Source organism: Eutrema salsugineum, unplaced genomic scaffold (assembly GCF_000478725.1).
Source record: "Eutrema salsugineum unplaced genomic scaffold, Eutsalg1_0 scaffold_8, whole genome shotgun sequence".
In the NCBI taxonomy this organism is placed as follows: domain Eukaryota; kingdom Viridiplantae; phylum Streptophyta; class Magnoliopsida; order Brassicales; family Brassicaceae; genus Eutrema; species Eutrema salsugineum.
This window is the reverse complement of record NW_006256414.1, coordinates 7,377,312-7,398,282: the sequence shown is the minus strand read 5'-3', so window position 1 is coordinate 7,398,282 and position 20,971 is coordinate 7,377,312. Positions and strand designations below refer to the sequence as shown.

General features: G+C 36.1%; 2 protein-coding genes across 2 annotated transcripts; both read right to left on the bottom strand.

Annotated features, from left to right (window-relative positions):
- Window positions 1–521: 521 nt before the first annotated feature.
- On the bottom strand, window positions 522–2,134 carry LOC112088364 (uncharacterized protein At3g60930, chloroplastic-like). Its single transcript, XM_024158626.1, has 3 exons — window positions 1,475–2,134; window positions 1,234–1,297; window positions 522–1,144 (listed from the first exon to the last, which is right to left on the bottom strand). Exons 1-3 carry the CDS (start codon window positions 2,132–2,134, stop codon window positions 522–524), a joined length of 1,347 nt encoding a protein of 448 aa, XP_024014394.1.
- Window positions 2,135–14,753: 12,619 nt separating this feature from the next.
- Window positions 14,754–20,183, bottom strand: LOC112088357. The gene is given in 10 exon segments (XM_024158616.1): window positions 14,754–15,015; window positions 15,017–15,377; window positions 15,423–16,487; window positions 16,584–17,115; window positions 17,178–17,214; window positions 17,297–17,837; window positions 17,949–18,715; window positions 19,649–19,703; window positions 19,864–20,043; window positions 20,120–20,183. Coding segments are annotated over 10 exon segments (3,864 nt in total).
- Window positions 20,184–20,971: the final 788 nt, after the last annotated feature.

Below are 20,971 nucleotides of genomic sequence, written 5' to 3'. Positions count from 1 at the left end.
AGACGCTCCTGAAACTTAGCCGTCAACTCGCGCCTCACTTTAGCGTCGAATAAAACATCGTTAGCTTCAATGCGCCTCTTCAACAAAGCCACCTCGGCGCCTTTGGCTCTCCTGGATTCTTCAAGACGAGTCACCACGGATGACACCTTGTCAACGTTGGCACGGAGAATTGTTTTCTCCTCTTCAAGCTTCTTAATCTTGGCCCTCGCCTCGTCCAACTTTCCCTTAGCCGTGGCAGCCTCCTTCTGAGCCTCCTCTAAGCGGCGCTCGTCCTTAACCAAATCCGATTCATAGCCGGCCATCATCTCGTTGATAGCCGCGACAAACTGCAAAATTGGTAATTCCTTAGATTCAAAGACTACGTGAAATCAAGGAAGAAGCAAATTAGAAAGGTACCTTGGTACTGCGCTGCGCCATGGCAGCATAGGATTTTGACCGCCTCAACTGCTCGGGAGGCGGAAGACGAGTGTTTGCGTTGTTGACGCGGGCGAACATTACCGCGGAAGCAGCCGGGTTGTCAATTACCAGCTTACGAGATGCGGGCTCGCATAGGATTTACGTTTCTTTTTGGATGGCTCGTCTTTTTGGATGGCCACACCCTTACCCTTTTCAATAGCCGATCTCTTCCTGCTGGAATTATGCTTCAGCAGATCTGAAGCCGGTGGCCTCGATTGTTTCAGAAGAGCCAGAATTGCCGAGGTAAGCGGCGTTTTATCCCGAGCCGCGAAATTTTCTCCAGACGTGTCGGGAACAATCTGGCCTGGCTCCACCTCGGGCGCTGCCTCCTGCGTCGTCGCCTTGGGAGCAATCTCATCAGCAGCTCGGGCGACTTCGTCCCCCTCATGCCTTGGCGGGTTATCCCGAGGTACCGCCTCGGTCTCTGCAAGAGCTGCTCGTTCAGCTCTCCTAGCAATCTCCTCGGCTTCGCGTTGCTTCTTATCCCTGAGCGTAATGATCACCATTTTCTCTCGCGTGTCTCCTGATGAATTTGATGAAGAGGAACTGATGGATACCCCGGCGAAGATAGCTCGGGCTCTTTCTACCCTCTCGAAAGAAAAATGCTTTCTCCAGTTAACCTTCCGAGCCGCAAGAGTATCTCGAACAGAGAAAAAGTCGTCGGAAACAGGAGGAAGAAAACTCTGAACTGCAAAACAACATCAAAACGACTAAGTTAGAAGATGGAAATCGCACCATAACAAGCTCCAAGCCAAAACAAGGATTCGGATCGACTACCAAGTGGTCCCCAAACGGTCTTCATCTTATTTACAAAATCCTCGCCCACCGACGCCTCATTCACCTAAACATAGAAGAAACGTTCAATCCAAAACTGATCTTTGCTCGGAAAACCGCCAATGATCCGGCGATTGGACTTATTGGAAATATAAAATCTGCCTCCTCCCGGGGCTCTCCGGATTTCCAACAGATTGAGCAGATGACTGAGCTCGATGTCGACACCGCATTCGAAGCTCCGAACCAGGATGCCGATCATATGTCGCAAACCCCTCGGCATAATCTGCCCGATCAAAATCTTATGCTCCCACAAGTATTCGAGGATAACTCTAGGGATTGGGAACCATAGGAAGCAGAGCTCGAAAAACGCCTCGTATAAGGTGAAATGGTTTTCGGGAGGCTTGTCGGCTCGGTCACTCTTCTCTGGAACGATAAATTCAACCGCTTTGGATATTCTAAAACGATGGCGCAACGCCTCGAGCGAGTCGAGGGAAGAGAGTGAAGAACCGGGGGGATCGGGTTTTTGCCTTTTTACCCGTTTAGGTTTTCCCTTTCCAGAAGAAGAGGTGCCTCGTGATGCCATAAGCCGCTCTAATTCGAGCCTCGCCTCAACCGGGTCGAAAGGAAAAATTTCTTCCTCAGCCTTAACCATGGCATAATCAACCTCTTCTTGGTCGACAGGACCTCGATGACCACTCGTCGAAGCAGACGCCTCGTTATTAACGGAACAAGTGCCTAAAGGGCTCGGAGAATTCAACACATCGTGAGCCTCGGCAGAATTTTTGGAAGGGCTCGGCAAAACAGATGCCTCAGAGGATCCCGTCATGCTCCCCGCTGCGGCATCCGCACGGCTTGTTTCATAAAAGAATAGGGGTTCAAGCGAATCACCCGAACGGCTCGACATATTTTACAGCTCGTACCAAATTTACAGCGTTTTACAAAAAGGTTCGCCGGAAAAAGATCTGAGACGGCGGAGACCTCGGAACCCTAGCCGGAAAATAAATAAACTAGAGAGAGAAAGAAGAGAGAAGAGAGGGCTACCTTTTAGTTAAAATGAGAGATCTGAAGATTATGAAAAGAGACGAAGGAGCTCACCTATTTATAGGACGACTGCAGCGCGTGGAGTCCGTGTAGACCTCGGGATGGCGCAAGGGTAATAAATGAAGGCGCGTGGAGTCCGCGGCAAATGCATAACTTCCTGGCACGTCCGTCATACGCGCCAACACCCAAACGCCTTGGAAAGAACTAACGACTGCTAAACTTTTCCCGTATGAAGTTGCCCAGGTAAACCGAGCCCATAACGCAGCTATGGTTATCTGAGAATATCTCATCGAGCCGTGTGAACCGAACCATGCTCTGTCGATACGGCTCGACAATTCCATAAGAACGCCTCGTCGTTATCATTAACACGAAACGGCTCGGCAACTTTCTCAAAACGCCTCGTCGTTATTGCTAACACGAAACGGCTCGGCAACTTTATTAACATAAACGCCTCGTCGTTAACACGAAACGGCTTGGCAATTTTATTAACATAAACGCCTCGTCGTTAACACAAAACGGCTCAGCAATTTTATTGACATAAACGCCTCGTCGTTAAAACGAAACGACTCGGCAACTTTCTCGAAAAAACGCCTTGTCGTTACCTCCGCCAAAACAGCTCGGCACTGTCCCTAATGACAGTCACCTCGCCTCCATAACGGCTCGGCAATCTCGTTCCCGATACGTTTTGCCTGTGATCACCCCGCGACATGTTCAGCTCGATGGTTTAATCCCATGACTAGGAATAATAAATCTCGTCATTCTCACCTCTTAAATTGACGAGCTGGGGGGCTAACTGTTGGGGTCGGTTTCACCCCAATCGGTTTAAACCACCTCAGGAATATCGGAGAGCCGATATTGCAAGGAGAACCAGCGATCCATTAAGTATGGGCCGAGCCGCGCATGAGAGGAGTAGGCCAAACTCAAGTGGGCCGAGCCGTTAGGAGGAAATGGGCGAGCCGCGTATGAGAAAAGATGGGCCAAGCCGTACACCAGTGAAGGTGGGCCGAGCCGTGTAGGAAGGAGAGTGGGCCAAGCCGTTACCTTTCGAGATGGGCCGAACCGAGGTCCTGAAGGAAGAAAGCCCATAAAAACCCTAGGCGATGCCTTGAGGCAGTGGCCGCGTGAAACGATAAGGAAATATTCCTAAAATCTCTCCCGAGATTCTCGGCTAGGCAGTTTAGAAAGTTAGTATAAAAAAACAATGTATGCAATTCATTCTGTAACTTTTCACAACTCGAGAGCAATAAGACTAAACCACTTTCACAGCAAACAAAACCTTCTTTTGATCTTACTGTTCTTGCGATTACCCTAGAAATTTCGGATCCCTTAGTTTTTCCTTACAAATTTTTGGTTGTGCGAGTTTTGGCTCACACACAAAACTCTCCAATTATAATTTTCAGATTACTTAATTTCTCTTAAAATTCAGGGCATCATCCGTAGTGGAATCAAGGAGAAGACGGGAAAAACCAATTGCTTCATGTGAATGGATAGTTATTTCATCTACACGTATAAAATTATTATTAGGAAATATACATGCAAAATAAATATAAAACATATATTGCACAAAATGAAAATAATAATGCCATATGCTTGATTATCCATACCTTCTTTTTTATTTACACTCCAATCAGTTAAGACAGAAACCGCAAAAGGACCAGTGAACCTTTTGGTTCTTTCTTTGATATCAGCGGTAAAGTCCCTGTATGCAATGCATTTCAACTTCACATCCCTTTGATTTGAACAATTTAAGTTACAAAATTTGTTACCAAGACATAGTGATCGTGAGAGAAAATATAAACTTACTCAAGATCTGTGATGGTGAAAGTTATTTTCTGAATAATATCTCCATCAGGGTTATTCTCTGTTTCAATGTCGCTAACATTTTCCATCACACCAATGAGATCTACAAATCAATTATGAGAGAAATATTTATCATAAACGAAATTCATTTTTTTTTCTATATATGTACAAATTTATATATGAAATCACTGAAACGAATATTAGAAGTTAATCTTACCAACATGATACAATTGAGCGTAAAGAATTCTGTATATCTCACTAAAAGGGACAAATTTCATGAAGGGATCCATTGTCAATGGTCGTAGACTTGAGACTTCTGTCCCAGTATTGAGAATGATCTGATAATTGTGTCTCGTTGTTCTTCCCTCATTCTTCCATTCAGATGGTATCAAGCCGGATTTAGACAATTCAAGCCATCGTCCTTCGGTCCCAACACGGTAAAAATATGGAAAGGCGAGGTTACCACATGAAGCATTAATTCTACAACCCTATATACAATGAAATTTGCAAAGAGATCAAACAAACAATAAATATAGACAAAACAGTTATATATTCATATTAGATAATACTTACATTTTCGTCAACTAAAATGAAATTCAGTCCTGGTAAGCCTTGACGATCAGGTTTATTCCATCTTTTCAAAACTTTGACACGGATTTTCCAATCTCGTCTCCATGAATGTAACTCATCAACAAAGTTATATGTAGTCATGGGGATAATGTTTTATAAAGCCAAAGAAACAGTTGGGGAGAATGATTGCTTTTTTGTTTATTTTTAACAATGGATATGAGGAAATGAGGATATATATATAACACCCAAATAACGGTTATGGAAAGTGTCGCGTGAATCAGTGCATTTTATGTATTTTTTAAACTAAAAATGCTCCATTTTTGAAAAGTTGCAACTTATGATGAATATTCTAGATAGATTATTGGTTTACACGGTTTATCTGTTAAAGGAAGAGTCGAATTTTTGTTACAACACGAAATTTTTTGGCCCATAAGATGTATAAAAATATTGGGCTCAGATGATATATAATTTAAGTGTAACATAATAAATCGTTTACATCAAACAGATTTAGAATCAAATCAGTTATATATGTTATTGACATGCTTTTTAATCATCCAACATGCGCTATTTTTTGACAGAACATTATTAAAAATATTTAATATCGTTTATAATCCAATTTATAAGAATAATGTTATTTTTATCCAATGACAATCATTCATAAATAATCAACTCACGATAGCACATAATCGTACTCAAGTAGTAAATTTCCCAATACAATGTATATTATATCTATAAGGAGTAATTTAAACCCAAATTAGAATAAATTATTATTTATTAATAATCGCAAAACAGACTTGTAAATACAAAAAAAAGTGTCTAACAAAACTAATAATATATATGGATTATCGATTTTGAATCCTTTTAATCGGCCCAATCCATTAGATATCATCTGTATCCAGCCCATATAATCTCTCTCTAATCCTGAAATTTCAATAACAAAATCATGTAGATCTAAATTTATGAAATTTTTTTTTTTCATAAGTCAATTTAAACAACACATAGAAACATACTTACCTATTGCGCAAGGTTAAAACTTCATCAATAGGTGAATCAGTGATAAAACGGGACACACCATCATCATCATGATCCTTGATAGACACATTCTCTAAAACATATATATTGGAATATTGTTATGTTATATACAACAATTTTATAAATAACAAATTGATGTATCATCAGAGAACATACCCCCGTCAATTGCTACACACCAATCGGTTAACACACATATAGCAAAGGGACCTTCGTATTCTCTACACTTATCTCTTATTTCAGTTGCCAACTCACCGTGTGCACACACTCTAGCATAAACTCCCTATATTTTGACAAAGAATGTAGTTAATAATTAGTTAGTTAAACTTCAAAAACATATAGTTTGAGATATACTTACTCGTCATCTATTATCTTAAATCGAATTGATGATGAAGTCGTTCCATCCGGGTATGTAATAGTAAAATATCTAGCATCTTCGACGACTCCAATCAAATCTGCGATTGTAATTAGTCAAAATAAAGACATTAGTGCAAACTATAAAATTTTGCATTATAAGAAGATACCAAAATATTCTTACCAATTATATAATAATGAGCATCTGGGAATTCATAAATCGAGAGGAATGATACAAAATTATAGAACGAATTTTTTGTTAATGGTAAAGCTGGTGAAATCGTTGTTCCTTTTATCAGTGTAATAATGTAATCATGTTTTGTAATACTTTGGATATTAGTCCAGCTGTAAGAATTCAAAAGAAATCCAGTCAACATAAACCATTGATCTTCTTTGCATATTTGATTGAAATGCTCCATCATCTGATTGTTTACCCGAGCCTGTATTCTACAACCCTAGAGGTTTATACGATAACATTAGAACAACAAAAGAACAAATTAGTGTATGTTAAAACAATAAACATAACCAATAATAAATATCACAAATACCATTATAGATTAATGAAATTTACCCTTTTATCGACCATAATGAAATTTAGACTTCAATTATCGTCCGAGTAATCCACCACCCATTTATTGAGTATCTTCACTATAATTCTCCAGTCGGATCTTTGAGAGTCCAATTGACGAACAAAATCATAATCCGCCATTGCGTGATGACTATCGTTTAGAGTTATGCAATTTAGAGTATATTTATAAGAAAAAATATGATTTTATATTAATCTATAACCGAAAATTAAGAATATTAACATTTCAGAATAAATATAGATAAGAAAACAATATTATCTTTGAGTAAAATAAATACATATATATACATATTGAGGTTTTTCTATTTAAAATTATGTTAATATTCCAATTCTCATTGTTACCAATTCTTAAAATTGTTTATTATAACACCATCTATATATTTTAAATGACAAATTTATTGTAAAGAAAATTTACATTAGCTAAATCATAAACATCTTTTTTTTTTTGATCAAAGGTTTGTATTTCATTCAATTAGATCGGCCCAGTAATGGCCCGTGGCACTGAAACGGCCCTGTTACATGATTTTGCTAGAGTATCTGCCAAAGAATTGGCTTCACGAGGAATAAACTGGAAACTGATTACATCAAAGTGAGCTTGCAATCTATCGATATCTTGAAGGATGCCATAGATCTCGGTCATACTTCTCTTCATTGTGATGCATTATACCAGTATGTCAGAGTCTGAGGCCATGCATAGGCGATTCAGACTTAGATCTGAAGCGATTTGAATAATTTCGCATGGCCAGGGCTTCGGCCATCAGTGGAGATCCCACCGATGTATGTGCTTCCGATCCTTGGGTCAGGATGTTTCCGATCTCATCCTTGAAGATCCACCCCAGCCCCGCGTGAGAGATGCACTATTCCATGATCCATCAACAAAGCATCGGCTCGAGTTTCTCAGGAATGAGGGCCTCCATGATCTTCTCACTAAACCAGATAAGTCCTTTTTCTCTGGTTGTGCTAGCTGCCATTCCCTTGCTCCTTTGAGGAGATTTGATACTGTTTCTAAGGGGGTAAAACTCCTCTCATTGAAGACTCTCTTGTTCCTTGATGTCCAGATGCTCCATAAGACCCAAGGATATAGGGGACCTCTCGCGATTCCTGTAGGGGGAAGGCATGTGAAAAGACGCAAGCTCCGGATTCCTGCTTTGATATCGACGAGCTGGGAGATGTTGACTGTATTGCTAAACGGGATCAGGTTCCAGACATCAACCGCAAAAGGGCATTGGAAAAAGAGATGAATTTCAGACTCCGGTGCTCCACAGTGGATGCAGGATGAGGTCAGGATGACCTTTCGCTTGACTAAATTGTTCCCCAACGGTAATGCCCCTTTCACTAGCTTCCATAAAAAATAGTTTAAGCTTCTCAGAGCAGGCTTCATGCCAGATTTCCTTTCTCCAATCAAAATCCTCGAGGTTATTTGGTTGGGATGCGCTTGTGATCGTTGTAGATTCTGCGGAGTAGTAGCCTGATCTGGTCGTGTAGATGTCGGATGATTGTGGCGTCCAGATGAGTTTATCTTCTACGTCAGTGTGGCTTATTTTGATGCACATGATCTCCTCTTCAAATTGTGGTAAGATTTCCCTGATAATAGCAATGTTCCACTCCTTAGTGTTCTCCACAATCAAATCCGATACTTTCATATTATAGACATGTGCAGGGGCTGGACCAATGGGCTTGCAGATTGAAGAAGTGGATATCCAATTCTCTTCCCATACACTTGTTGTCTTGCCATTTCCGATTGCCTTCCCCAGTTTCTCTTTTAGTAAGTCTCTTCCCACTAAAACTCCTTTCCATCCATGCGATGATATATCAGTTTTTGGGGCATCAAGAAAGGTTTTATCCATGAAGTATTTCCCTTTTAGGATACGGTGGAGCAGGCTCTCTGGGTTCATAAGGATTCTCCAACTCAATTTTGCCAGCATCACATCATTGAAGGTTTGTATATCTCGGAACCGCAATCCTCCATCTTTTTTACTTTTTGTTAACTTATGCCAAGCAATCCAACGCATCTTTTTTGTGTCTGAATTAGCATCCCACCAGAATATTGTTAACACCGATTGGATTCTTTTACAGAGACTAACGGGTAGTTTGAAACAGGACATCGCATGAGTTGTATCGAGGACAAAACCGATTTTAGGAGAACCATTTTCCCTGCACTTGAAAGGGTTTTCGTTGATCTTGCGATGCTTTCTGTCTAATCCGGTCCACAATGGAACTGAAAAGATCTTTTTTCTTCCTTCCAAAGTGCTCAGGTAAACCTAAGTATTTGCCTACGCCTCCTTCATTTTCAATTCCCAAGATTTTTTTTGCTCTTGCTCGAACAGCTTGAGAGGTTTTCCTTGAGAAAGAGATAGCTGACTTTTGACAGTTGATTTTCTGTCCTGATGCTTGCTCGTACTTTTGTAGGATGTTGACCAAGGCTGTGCAGCTCTTTGTGCTTGACTTACAGAAGAACATGGTGTCATCCGCAAAGAGCAAATGGTTTATCATGGGGCTCCGTCTGGCTACTCTTATTCCGGTAAGTGTTCTTCTCCTCATTGAATTGAGACATAGCCCTGAAAGAACTTCTCCACAAATAATAAAAAGGTAAGGTGAAAGGGGGTCACCTTGCCTTATTCATCTGCTTGGGATAATTTGTCCTTTTGGTGAACCGTTTATAAGTACTGAGAATTTCACCGTAGATACACACTGCATAATCCACTGAATCCATGTTGAGTGAAACCCCATTTGCTTTAAAACTTCGTTGATGAAATCCCATTATAAACATCTACATATATATTTTAAAGATGGTGACTTGTTATCGTGTTCAAGAACGCGTAAATTCAACCAAGTAATTATTTCTTCAGTGAATAAACAAAAACAATTGTTTCTAGATTCTTATTTTTTTCTTTCATAGATGCTACAAAATCATATTATTTATAAAACATAGTGTTTAGTAGAACATGATAAAATCAATAACCAAAAACCAAAAAAAAAAATGATAACAAAGATAATTATAAAAATACAAATTATAGCTAGTACATATCTAAAAAAGAACTGTTTCTATGCACTTCGTTTCGTATCTTCACCCAAGTCCTGAAATTTATATTTAAGAATAATTGTAAACAATATAGTACTACAAAAAAACTATATTAAGGGAGTAAGGTTAATGTCATAATAATTATCTTACTTTGCCCGAAATTCAGAAACTTCATCCATTCCAGGAGCAGTCATGAAACGCAAAAGACCTTCTTCTTTGTGATTTTGGATAGTAATTTCTTCTAATAAAAAGAATCAATACGCACGATGCTATCTATAAATTCAAATTATTTAGAGTTATATCAAATTAAAGGGTATACCTCCAGTTCTCGTAACACACCAATCGGTTAAAACACAGACGTCAAATGGACCATCATATCCTATGCATTGTTCCTTTATGTCAGATGCTAATGAGCCATGTGCGATACATTTCAATGTATTATCCCTTCAAATTACATAATAGAGTTATTGTAAAACTAAATTATCATAACAATAAGCAATAGAAAATATAAAGAATGCGCGTACTCATTGTCTTTAAGACGAAAAACAAAGTGTCATGACAATTTTTCCATCTGTCTGCACAACTGGTATGAGATCTCTTACAATGTCAAGTACACCAATCAAATCTGAATAAACACACATATCAGTAAAACTACAGCGAATTTTTCAAAAAAAAAACAAAAAAAACAAATAAACAATATATGATTATACTAACCAATAGGATATTCATGAGCAAAAGGATTATTGATAATCTGTTAAAATTGTACGAAACTGAGGAATGCCTTATTAGATATTGGTATTATACGTGAAACCTTTGTATCGTCAGTCAGAGTAATCATAAAATCGTGTCTAGTTATCTTATCGCAATCATTACTGAGCAATCGGTTGAGACTAAACCGAGATAACATAATCCAGTGACCTTCATGGCAAACTCGTTCGAAATACCCGAACATCTGATTGTGAACAATTGCCTGAATTCGGCATCCCTACAACATAAGAAAAAATATAGAAATTATAGAAACAATAAAGTAATATACAGAATCAGAGATTTAATACTAAAGAGTTTAGTTTATAATAAAACTAACGTTCTCATCGGTCATAATGAAGCCAAGACCTGGTAATCCCTGTGGATAGTTCACGCTTCACTTTTTCAAAACTTTAACCACAATCCTCCAGTCATCTCTCCATCCATTCATCTCATGAACCAAATCATAACTACCCATGTTTGTCAGATGTTTAGAGAGAATAAAATATCAGAAAGTAGTTATGTTCTGTTGCATCGAGTCTTTATCAGATCATCTATATATACACGTAATGTTTTTAAAAATAATATTACGCATAATGATGACGATTCATTAGAAACCGTTTACTTAAACCGAGTCTTTTAAAACGATTTCCATTATCTGTTATATATATATATATATACATACATATATATTAAATATAAATACAATATGATCACAACCACTAAAAATAAATTATCTATAACTTTATAATTTTTTAAAAATATAACAAAACATAATCTATATATGTATATCTTCTTTCTATATGATTTAAAAATTTGTTTTAATTCAAAGACAAAACATAATATATTAAATACAAATACAATATGATCACAACCACTAAAAAACAAATTATCTACAACTTTATATTTTTTTAAAAATATAACAAAACACAATCTATATATGTATATCTTCTTTCTATATGATTTAAAAATTTGTTTTAATTCAAAGACAAAACATATGTGTATATTAATGTTTTCATACCAATAAATCATTGTCAAATTAAGGAATTCATGATTGTATTATTATTTTTTATTATTATTTTGATATCCGAATATAATTTGGTTATTAAGGTATCTAAAAATGCAGATATACTGGACCCATTAATCAATCATGACTTAATATTATTGATATAGTTATACCAGATATTATTAAGAAAATATATGAGAAAATATGTATATACCTTGGCCATTTGTCATCTTCCAGAACCTTAACACCCAGACAACCGATTCACATGTGTTTCTCAGATATACATCATGGAGATTTATTGCTAGAGAACCACGGGCATAACATGCTAACCGACCTTCTCTTCTGCCACAAGAAAAAATAATACGAAAAATAAAATATTTGGTTAAGACTTTATATGTTAACAGTCTTTTACATATAAATCAATGGACATGATTCATAATACCGTGCATCTACTATCTCAAATCGGAGATAAGCGAGATTCTCTTCATAAGCATCATTACTTGCATTGCAGAGTGGACCCATATTCACAATAGTTCCCATAATGTCTGATAATAAACGAAATAATAAATTGAATTTAAATCTATTATAAAACTTAACATATATGTTTAGAAATTATCATGCACACCGATAAACTTGATTAATTCTTATAAAAAGTTAAAGATGAAATTCTTACCAATCAGATAGTCAAAAGGAATGGCTCGATCCACAATATCATAAAATCGGAAGCAATGGAGATACAAATTGTACGACCTCGTTCGAATAGGGGTGATAATAGTGACAGAAGTTAACTGCAAACGATGTTTATTGATCGTTGTAAGCATTGATCCAGTTGCTTCTTTAACATGAAAGTTGAAAATCCGAATCTACTGTCCCTATTTGATTTCTTTCCAGTGAGTGGGAAACTTGTTTGGCATAATGGTTGCAGCGATCCGTGTACCCTAGAAAAATAACACAGCCAAAAATAATCAGTGAATAATAAATAGAAAACATAAAAGAATTACTTCAAAAAAAGACACATACTTTGATATCAGACAAAACCATCTCGATAGTATTTCCGAAGAATGTTGAATGCTTCCAGAGCCTGACCACCTTGACAGATATTAACCACCCTGTTTTGTAAGTATCCAAACATGCAACATCGACAACATCAGACATTTTAGAAACTTTTTTTTCTTTTTTTTTGATCGAGAACTCTGAATGAGTTCTATAAAGAGGAAAACTAAAAGTGACGAAGTATGAGAAAGTGTGTTAAATATGAAAATGACAGACTATGCAGTTGAATAGACAGTTATTCTTTCTTATAAATTTATTTTCGTTTGAATTATTTTAAAAGAAAAAATTTGAACAGTTACCATTTAAAGCCCCTTATTGTCAAAACCAATAACAATCCCACTAATTTATATCAAGACACTTCCATATCGATATTGACCGATTTGTTCGTTTCACGTACTAGAGATAATATATTCCATGTTTTAAGTTTCACCAAAGATACACGCAACCTCAATAAGTAATATACTATTTTACTAAATATAAAACTTTGCTAAATTGCAACACTTTCCATAAAATAATATGATCTCTCTCTATAGCTTATGTTATTTTGACAATTTTATGTTTCAATATTTTAGGAAATGATATATTCATACAACATCATAACAAAAATGACATTTATGTAGACTTATATGTTATAACTTTATGTATCTACTTGGGGAATTTTCCTTAAAATTATATGAACCAGGAAACCTGGAAAGTCAAACGGTTAGGTGCAAACATAAAGTCGCATAATCTTCCCCATAAAGAAATTGAAAAATGAGAAAATTGATTATTATTGCATACCTTATAAATACTGACTTGAAGGTTTCTTTTCAAAAAACTTTAAAATATTTTATAAGTAACCTTATCGTTTGTGAGAGTATCATAAGAACATGGCGAACACAAACGAAAAAAAAATTCAATGAAAATGGCTTGTTGATCATCAATCCCCCACCATTGGTAATGAGATTCGGTGTCGTGGAACCTAAGTCACCACCTTCACCAACAGATTCCGAGATAGAGCAAGAAGAATTATGGGAACAATTTCATTTACTCACCGCATCAAATCAGAAAGCCAAACAGAAGACTAAAATATATCATTTTCACTAAAGTTTATTTTAATCATGTCTTACACAATGAATTGTAAAATCTGTATAATCTACTTATGGAGGATGACAAAGGCAACACATCTAATGAGACACCCCAAGCAAGTTGCACAAAACGAAAACACGATCTGATTCTAGATCTGAAGATAGGGTTGAAGTGCATGCGTTGCGGTTTTGTGGAGACAGAAATTCGACACATGGATACCGCCGAATGGGTAAGTAATCAGAAATATATTTAGATTAATAATAAAAAGTTGTCTAAAATCTATGTTATTGAGTCATTATATTTTGTTATTGATTGCCCATTGAACTCTATGTTTTAGAAACAATTCATGTTTAAGTATAATATTGAGTTAGTTTAAAGCTATATAATTTTTCAAAAATTTAAATTGGATTGTTTGTGTCTGTGCTTAAAGGGAGAGGAGAAGGAACGTAAAAAGAGGAGGTCTGGAGTTTAATCAAGAACCATATCAGTTTCAAATCAATTTCATGTTTTTTTTTTCCTGTTTGCAATGACCACTTTAAAGACAGTACGTACTTGGTTTTCTAAAAACTATTAAGTTTATTTCGATGACATGATAATTTGGTTTTGAAACATTCTCGATATTTATAACTACGTGACAATGTTCATCATATGAAATGTCAATAGATGCCCAATAATATGCTACAATTTAGGTTTCGTTAAAATATATTATCGAATTGAGTTTGTCATTGGAATATCCAACTACAGTTAAACGTCAGAGATCAAACCATTAATAAAAGAAAACATTAAGAAACCTGATTAATTGTACATGGTGGAGTAATATATATATATATATATATATATGAAAAAAACGAATCAGATTGATAAAACCGACTATCTATACAACTTCCAATTTATATACAATATTTGGGTTCAATAAAAATAATTGTCGGTACCCATATCCATTAGTAACATTCTTTTAGTGTAAACCAATCAAATATAATGTAATATATGGGCTTTACAAACCCATTTACGATAATAGATAATCTAAACTTAATACATGATATAAAACTATTTTCTCAACAAAAATGTTTATTCTCTTTTTATAAAACTTAATACATCAGATCCAACTTAGTGAAAAATCGAAAAACATCAAATCTATTAGTAAAAACTATAAAACCGAACGTAATGGTCTTATATAATAAAAAGAACTAACATATTTCGAGATACATAGAGACAAAAAACCACAAAACAAAACAGAGTAAAAAGAACTATCATATATTGTCAAAAACCTCCTTGTAGACGACATTCAATGTTTTGCTTTGTGGTTTGTTGTCTTTATCGGTGATCAATATCTTCAAACCTTCCCTGGATGTAACCCTCGACACAGCGACATAGAGTTGCCCATGAGTAAATACCGGCCTTGGAAGATACAAACCAACCTTTTCGAGTGTCTGTCCTTGGCTTTTGTTTATAGTCATTGCAAAAGCTAATGTGATAGGAAACTGCTTGCGTCTCATCTGAAAGGAAGTTTCAAGAGAGGAATATCCTAGGAATCAGTACTTTCTCACCAACCTTGCTACCTGTTATTATCTGAGCCTGGGGAACATAATTAGCCATCTTAGTAATGATGAGTCTTGTGCCATTACACAACCCATTCTTAGGGTCGATATTTCTTAGAAGCATTACAGGAGTACCCTCTCTCAACTTCAGGACATGATTAGGGAAACCAGACATCTTGATACTATTTAAAAACTCCTCGGTATAAATCATATTGTTGGAACCACCTTTATTCTTACTGGCTACACTCTCCGAGGGTACTTCAGATGCATCATTGTAATTGACAACTTCTTCAGCCGTATCAATGCTATCACAACTAAGATAGGTCCTTTCAACACCTGTTATATACAAAACAATCGTTGTATTATATAAAATAAACATACCCGACAACTTTGAAAGCATGTAATCATTTATCGTATCTACATTATCGTTTCTTGGACTCAGTATGGCACGATTTTGGAAAAACTTAGGATCAGTCTCTTTCGAAAATGAACTCCCATAAATTTCTTTGACGATCGTTTTTATAGGATCTTTACAGTCTTTAATCAACATATCATCAGGAATATCAATCACGGCTTCACCACTTCCATCATCATTTATCATTCCATTACCAATGTCTAAGATCCACTTTGTAAAGGCAGCTCGTTCAAGCATCGCACGGCTATTATCTCCAGCTATAAGTCGCATGTTCTGTGTAAGTCTCAACACTTTACATTTGTACCACAGAGGTGACGAATTCAAAGTGGCCATAAGTATCTCTGTCTTCTCGGAATTTGGAATCACTGGTAATATTTGCCTGAAATCCCCTCCTAAAACAATGACCTTGTCACCAAAGGGCTTATCAACTTCTAATATGTCACGCATCGTTCTATCTAGAGTCTCGAAACAGTCTTTACTCATCATCAACGCCTCATCCCATATAATGAGTTTAGCAATCCTTATCAGGTCGGCAAGATTCGACTCCTTCTTGATTGAACAGAAGGTAAACTTATTAACCACGATAGGGATTTCAAATCTTGAATGCGCAGTTCGGCCTCCTTCTAATAGCAACGCATCAATCCCGCTCGATGCAACCTTAAGAACAACATCACCTTGGGAACGTAGAGCAGATCCTAATAGACTCCACAAATAAGTTTTACCAGTACCTCCAGAACCATAAACATAGAACATACCTCCTTTGTTCTTATTTACTGCTTCTAGGATCTCATCATAAACACTTCTCTGTTCGCTGGTTACAGTGGCTAACATCCGCTCGTTTCTAAATCTAAGAGTTTCACGATTGTAATTCCTCTCATCCCGAATAAGAGGATTATCACGTGACTCCAGAGTAATATCTTCAGGAAACGGCATAGGTGTGAATTCTTTTAAAGATCTCCCACTTACACGTAAAAGAAGTTCTATTTCGACCAGAGTAAAGTCTTTAACTTGCTCCTGAGATAGACTAACAGCTTCACAATTTCAAAAAAATTACAAAAGATAAATTAGCTATCAATATCTTAAAGATATATAATAACAACAACGCAAACAATAACTATACGACTTACTTTGATCCCTGGCAGCCTTTCTGTAATTATATATGATGTCATCTGATAATACCTGCCATGTAGCATCCCAAACTCTAGAAGGAATGAATATACTATGAGTAGTGAGCAGGATCACAAAAAGACAACGGAGATAATTGGCAGAAAGCCACAATCCGGCCTCATTGATGGCCTCAATATATTCTTTGTCATTATTCAATAATCCATACGCATAGCTAGCGTCTTTGAACGAAGAATGTAGAACTTTGTTGACCGTTTTTATATCGTCAAAACTACGTGGTCCTTTGACTAAATTAAGCAGAAGCCTTAAATAATACGCTTCACCTGCCCCAATGGGTACATACGTGATTCTACCAAGAGCAACTCTCCTTGATCGTGGCATCCATATCCTATTTGGTCTATTACACACAAATCTCGTATTCGCCAGTTCATACTTATTGTTGCACTCCATCCAAGCAATGAATTTTGACATACCAACTGAGACACGATTAATAACCTCGTCACCTGGATCATCCTCGTTGTATATGACCATTTGCTGGTTCGGTAAATGAAAGGATAGTTTAACTACAGAAACCGTGCGATGGTGAGTATGATTACCGAAATTCTCCACGTAGACTCTGAAGGTGCTACATACCTATATAGAAAGACATTATTAAATAATGGAAGATTGGAATTTCAAAGATATAAAATATGTGAACAAAATGTTTAAAACATACCTACAGTTGAAGTGTTTCTTAATCTCGTTTTCTTTATCATCATTCTTGATAGTTGCACAGATGTAGTCAGCACCTTTATGAATATATTTGAATAGATACTTTACTGATCGAGACTGTACACACCATTCGACGTTGATATGAGCCCTATAAAGCAGTGTGAGGCTCCTATTATAAGGAACCACAAATCCATTATCACATTCAATACCCTTTTTAACGATAACTTTCTTGTCATTACGTCGCCTGTATATAGGATATCCAACATCATCTATTTTAGTGATCGGACTGAAAGGTTTTGGAAAATACTTTGTACATTTTCCTTCAGCCATGCAAACACTATCTTTATTCAAAGCACCACATGGTCCATGCATCATGACATCTCCTACTATCTCATACAGCGCTGGATCAATATCTTTAACAGGAATCTCAGCACATATTATCTTATCAATGTCATCACCAGTTGGTAGCTTGTGACCAGCCTCTAAAAAAAGAACGATGTGTGCATGAGGTAGTCCCCGTTTTTGAAACTCAATCGTGTAGATCGCTGCAACGAATAAATTTTAGTTTTTAAAAGATTAGTTAGCATGATAATTTAGCAATGGTATGGACAATATCTTGCTAAACGAAATAAGATACTTAGTTTAATAAAACATACCGGTTTTTACGACACCTAACACATTTTCTTTAGTGAGTCTGTGCATGAGATCATCTAGTATCATCTTGAACACTCGTGTACATATATCTGGCCTATCCTCTTGCTTCAGGTTATGTCTGTTTAGGTGCCTGGTAATCTCAGGCCATTTGGGATTACACGTAAAGGTTATGAAAAGATCCGGAAAACCAAAATGCTGGCAAGTAATCATCGCATCTAGATAATGTTGCACCATATACCTTGTATCACCAATATTAGAAGAATGTATAATAATACGTTTACCCTTGTCAGAAAGATCAGTGTCACCTTCATCAACAGTTTTCTTTATCTTGTCATAATTTTCGCAACGAAGTTTAGACTGATTCATTGAAATGAAGCGTAGTCTATTAGTCTCAATCATCGTGTACGCATCCACTAAGAACTGCTGGAATAATCTTCCAGATAAAGGGATGATTGGTGACTCGCCAACCCTCTCCTTTATGCGGAAAGCAAAAAACTCTCTCATAGTAATATGCAACCTTTTCCTCCCTTGGGTATCTACAAAACCAATATCGATACCAAGTCTGAATACGTCCTCGCCATAGGGAAACAATAATGGATATTGCAAAGGCAAATACGCAGGATGTAGTTCACTAATCCTTTTGAGATTCCCAGTCTTTTTACACTCGATGATGATATCACGTGCATCTATCTCATGATCGAAATCATTAGGTATCAATGCAGCAACCTCATTAATAGCTGGTAGATTCTCAGTCCTTCCATCACTTTTCCTGTCATGCTTTAAAATTATCCTTAACCGGCTTCTATCATCGTTAGGATCAAACCTTTTTCGAACGTTTCGTAATGCATCCACATGTTTGTTATGTTTATCTAGCATATTTTGTTATTTTCTCAACAACCTTCTCTCGCAATTTATCAGTCGGTCCTATTTTCCTATAAAATTTTTAAAATAAATTCTTATGACAGTTAGAACCACATAACATTTAATAACAATACATATATGTTTTAAAATTGATCTAAATGATTAAATAATAATCATACCCATAAGCAGCTATTCGGTTAGATGTTTCATTTCCAGTATCATATATATATAGCTGTAAAAAGGCTGGTTCTTTTCCAGGAGGTGGTAGCAAATCCCCTATAGAATGGTAGTTCTCCCCACTCATCTGAAAATGTAAGGACCTTCCCGTCGTTGATTTCTTTATGTATTTTTCCTCCAAGAGAAGTGAAAGAAAATATCATATTATACGCCCGGATAAACTCACGAAAGTGATCACGCAAATCACCATCATTATAAATCAATGCTAATAGCAAATTCGGAGGGGTTTTAAGAAGTAGAAGAACGACTTTACCCTGACCACAACATATGGAGAATATAGGCTTCCCACGACGATATCGTTTACCCAACCTCTCTCCATACCACATATAAGCTTTGCAATTACCACATATATATATATAGGATCACCATCGTCGTAATAACCTGATTAGAATAATATTCATTGCTTAGTATTAATTACATGATAGTTATATATTATGTATTAAATGAAATATATTACTCCAATTAAAACCATAACTTCCATCTTTCAGACCAGGACTAACTGATTCCAATAAATCTGTTCTAGTAACAACGGTCTCGGTTGCATCTTCATCACAAGAATCAGAGGATTTAGCACGTTTTTTGGGTCTTCCTTTCTTTTTATTACCAGGCGTTGGTTTTCCACATCCTCACTTTCCGACATAGAGTCTTCATCATTATCCCTATCGGACTCAGAATCAGTAGCAATAAAGCAAGCAAACTCTTCGGAGTTGATAGAAGTAGCCAAAAGATCGTTTGTTTTTTTCACAGAAAAAATAGTAAGTGTAAAACAGGCATATCATTATTAATCTACATTGTAGTTACTAAAAAAGAAGATCAAACCAATAGCTTCTTCTCTTTTTCTCCTCTCACGCATGATATGCATTCTTCTATGTTGTGCATTACGAATTTGCTGGGGTGTTAGATCAGGAACTTCATCGATATTGTAACGAAACAAACCTCCAAGTTGGTCAATATCGGTTACACTGGTAGGAGAATATCGTGCGTTCTTAGCATTACCACCTACAAATTCCAGTTAATAATAAGCAAAATTATAACACGTGAATGTTTTAAAAATGTAATTTACTTAAAATATCACCTTTATTTGGAGCAATCGACGAAGATGAACCTTTTTTCTGAGGACGTCCAAGCTTACGTTTCATTTTTTCTGGTGAATAGCACGAAAAAGAAAAAAAAAATGTGTGATCTAAATACACAATCATTAACAAACTCTATATATATAATATTATATCGCGATAATGCAAAATATACATTTTAGCTTCTCATAATAAAATGAGATTTTGGTAATAAAAAGAATTTCGAAATAGAAAACCTCACGATAATGTTAACATTACTTATTCTTCGCGATAATATGCCTATATTCTCTCATGCACCATAATACTCCAATATCGAAAATTTACATTTTTCGTGATAATTTTACAATACTATTGAAATACTTCTACATTACAATAACGCGGACCTATAAATAATTATTTTTTATTCCAAATATGCAGAGTTAATCCTAAAAATATACCTCTGCATTACAACAAATATATTCTCCTAATATTTTTACGAAAACCGAAAAAACTATCGTTATATTTCTTAGAACTTGAATATTCTCCCAAAAAATATGGTTATTTAACATACCATCTCAATAAATTATATCACATATTTTTTCGTGGACAATTATATTATACTTCGTTACGCAGGCGTTTTGGGGATAACTATGAACATCGAAATCCATACATGAAAATAATAATTAAAAAATATTATTTTCATACACTGCGTCAAAAGTCAAATTTTATTCAAATCACATACGATATCTAACACAAACCATAAAACTTAAAAATAAAAATTGATATAAAATAATTCCAAAAACATAAGCACGGAACTCGTAACATCAGGGTCTAACGACTGGATATCAACTCTCGAAACTGATAGACCTCGAAGC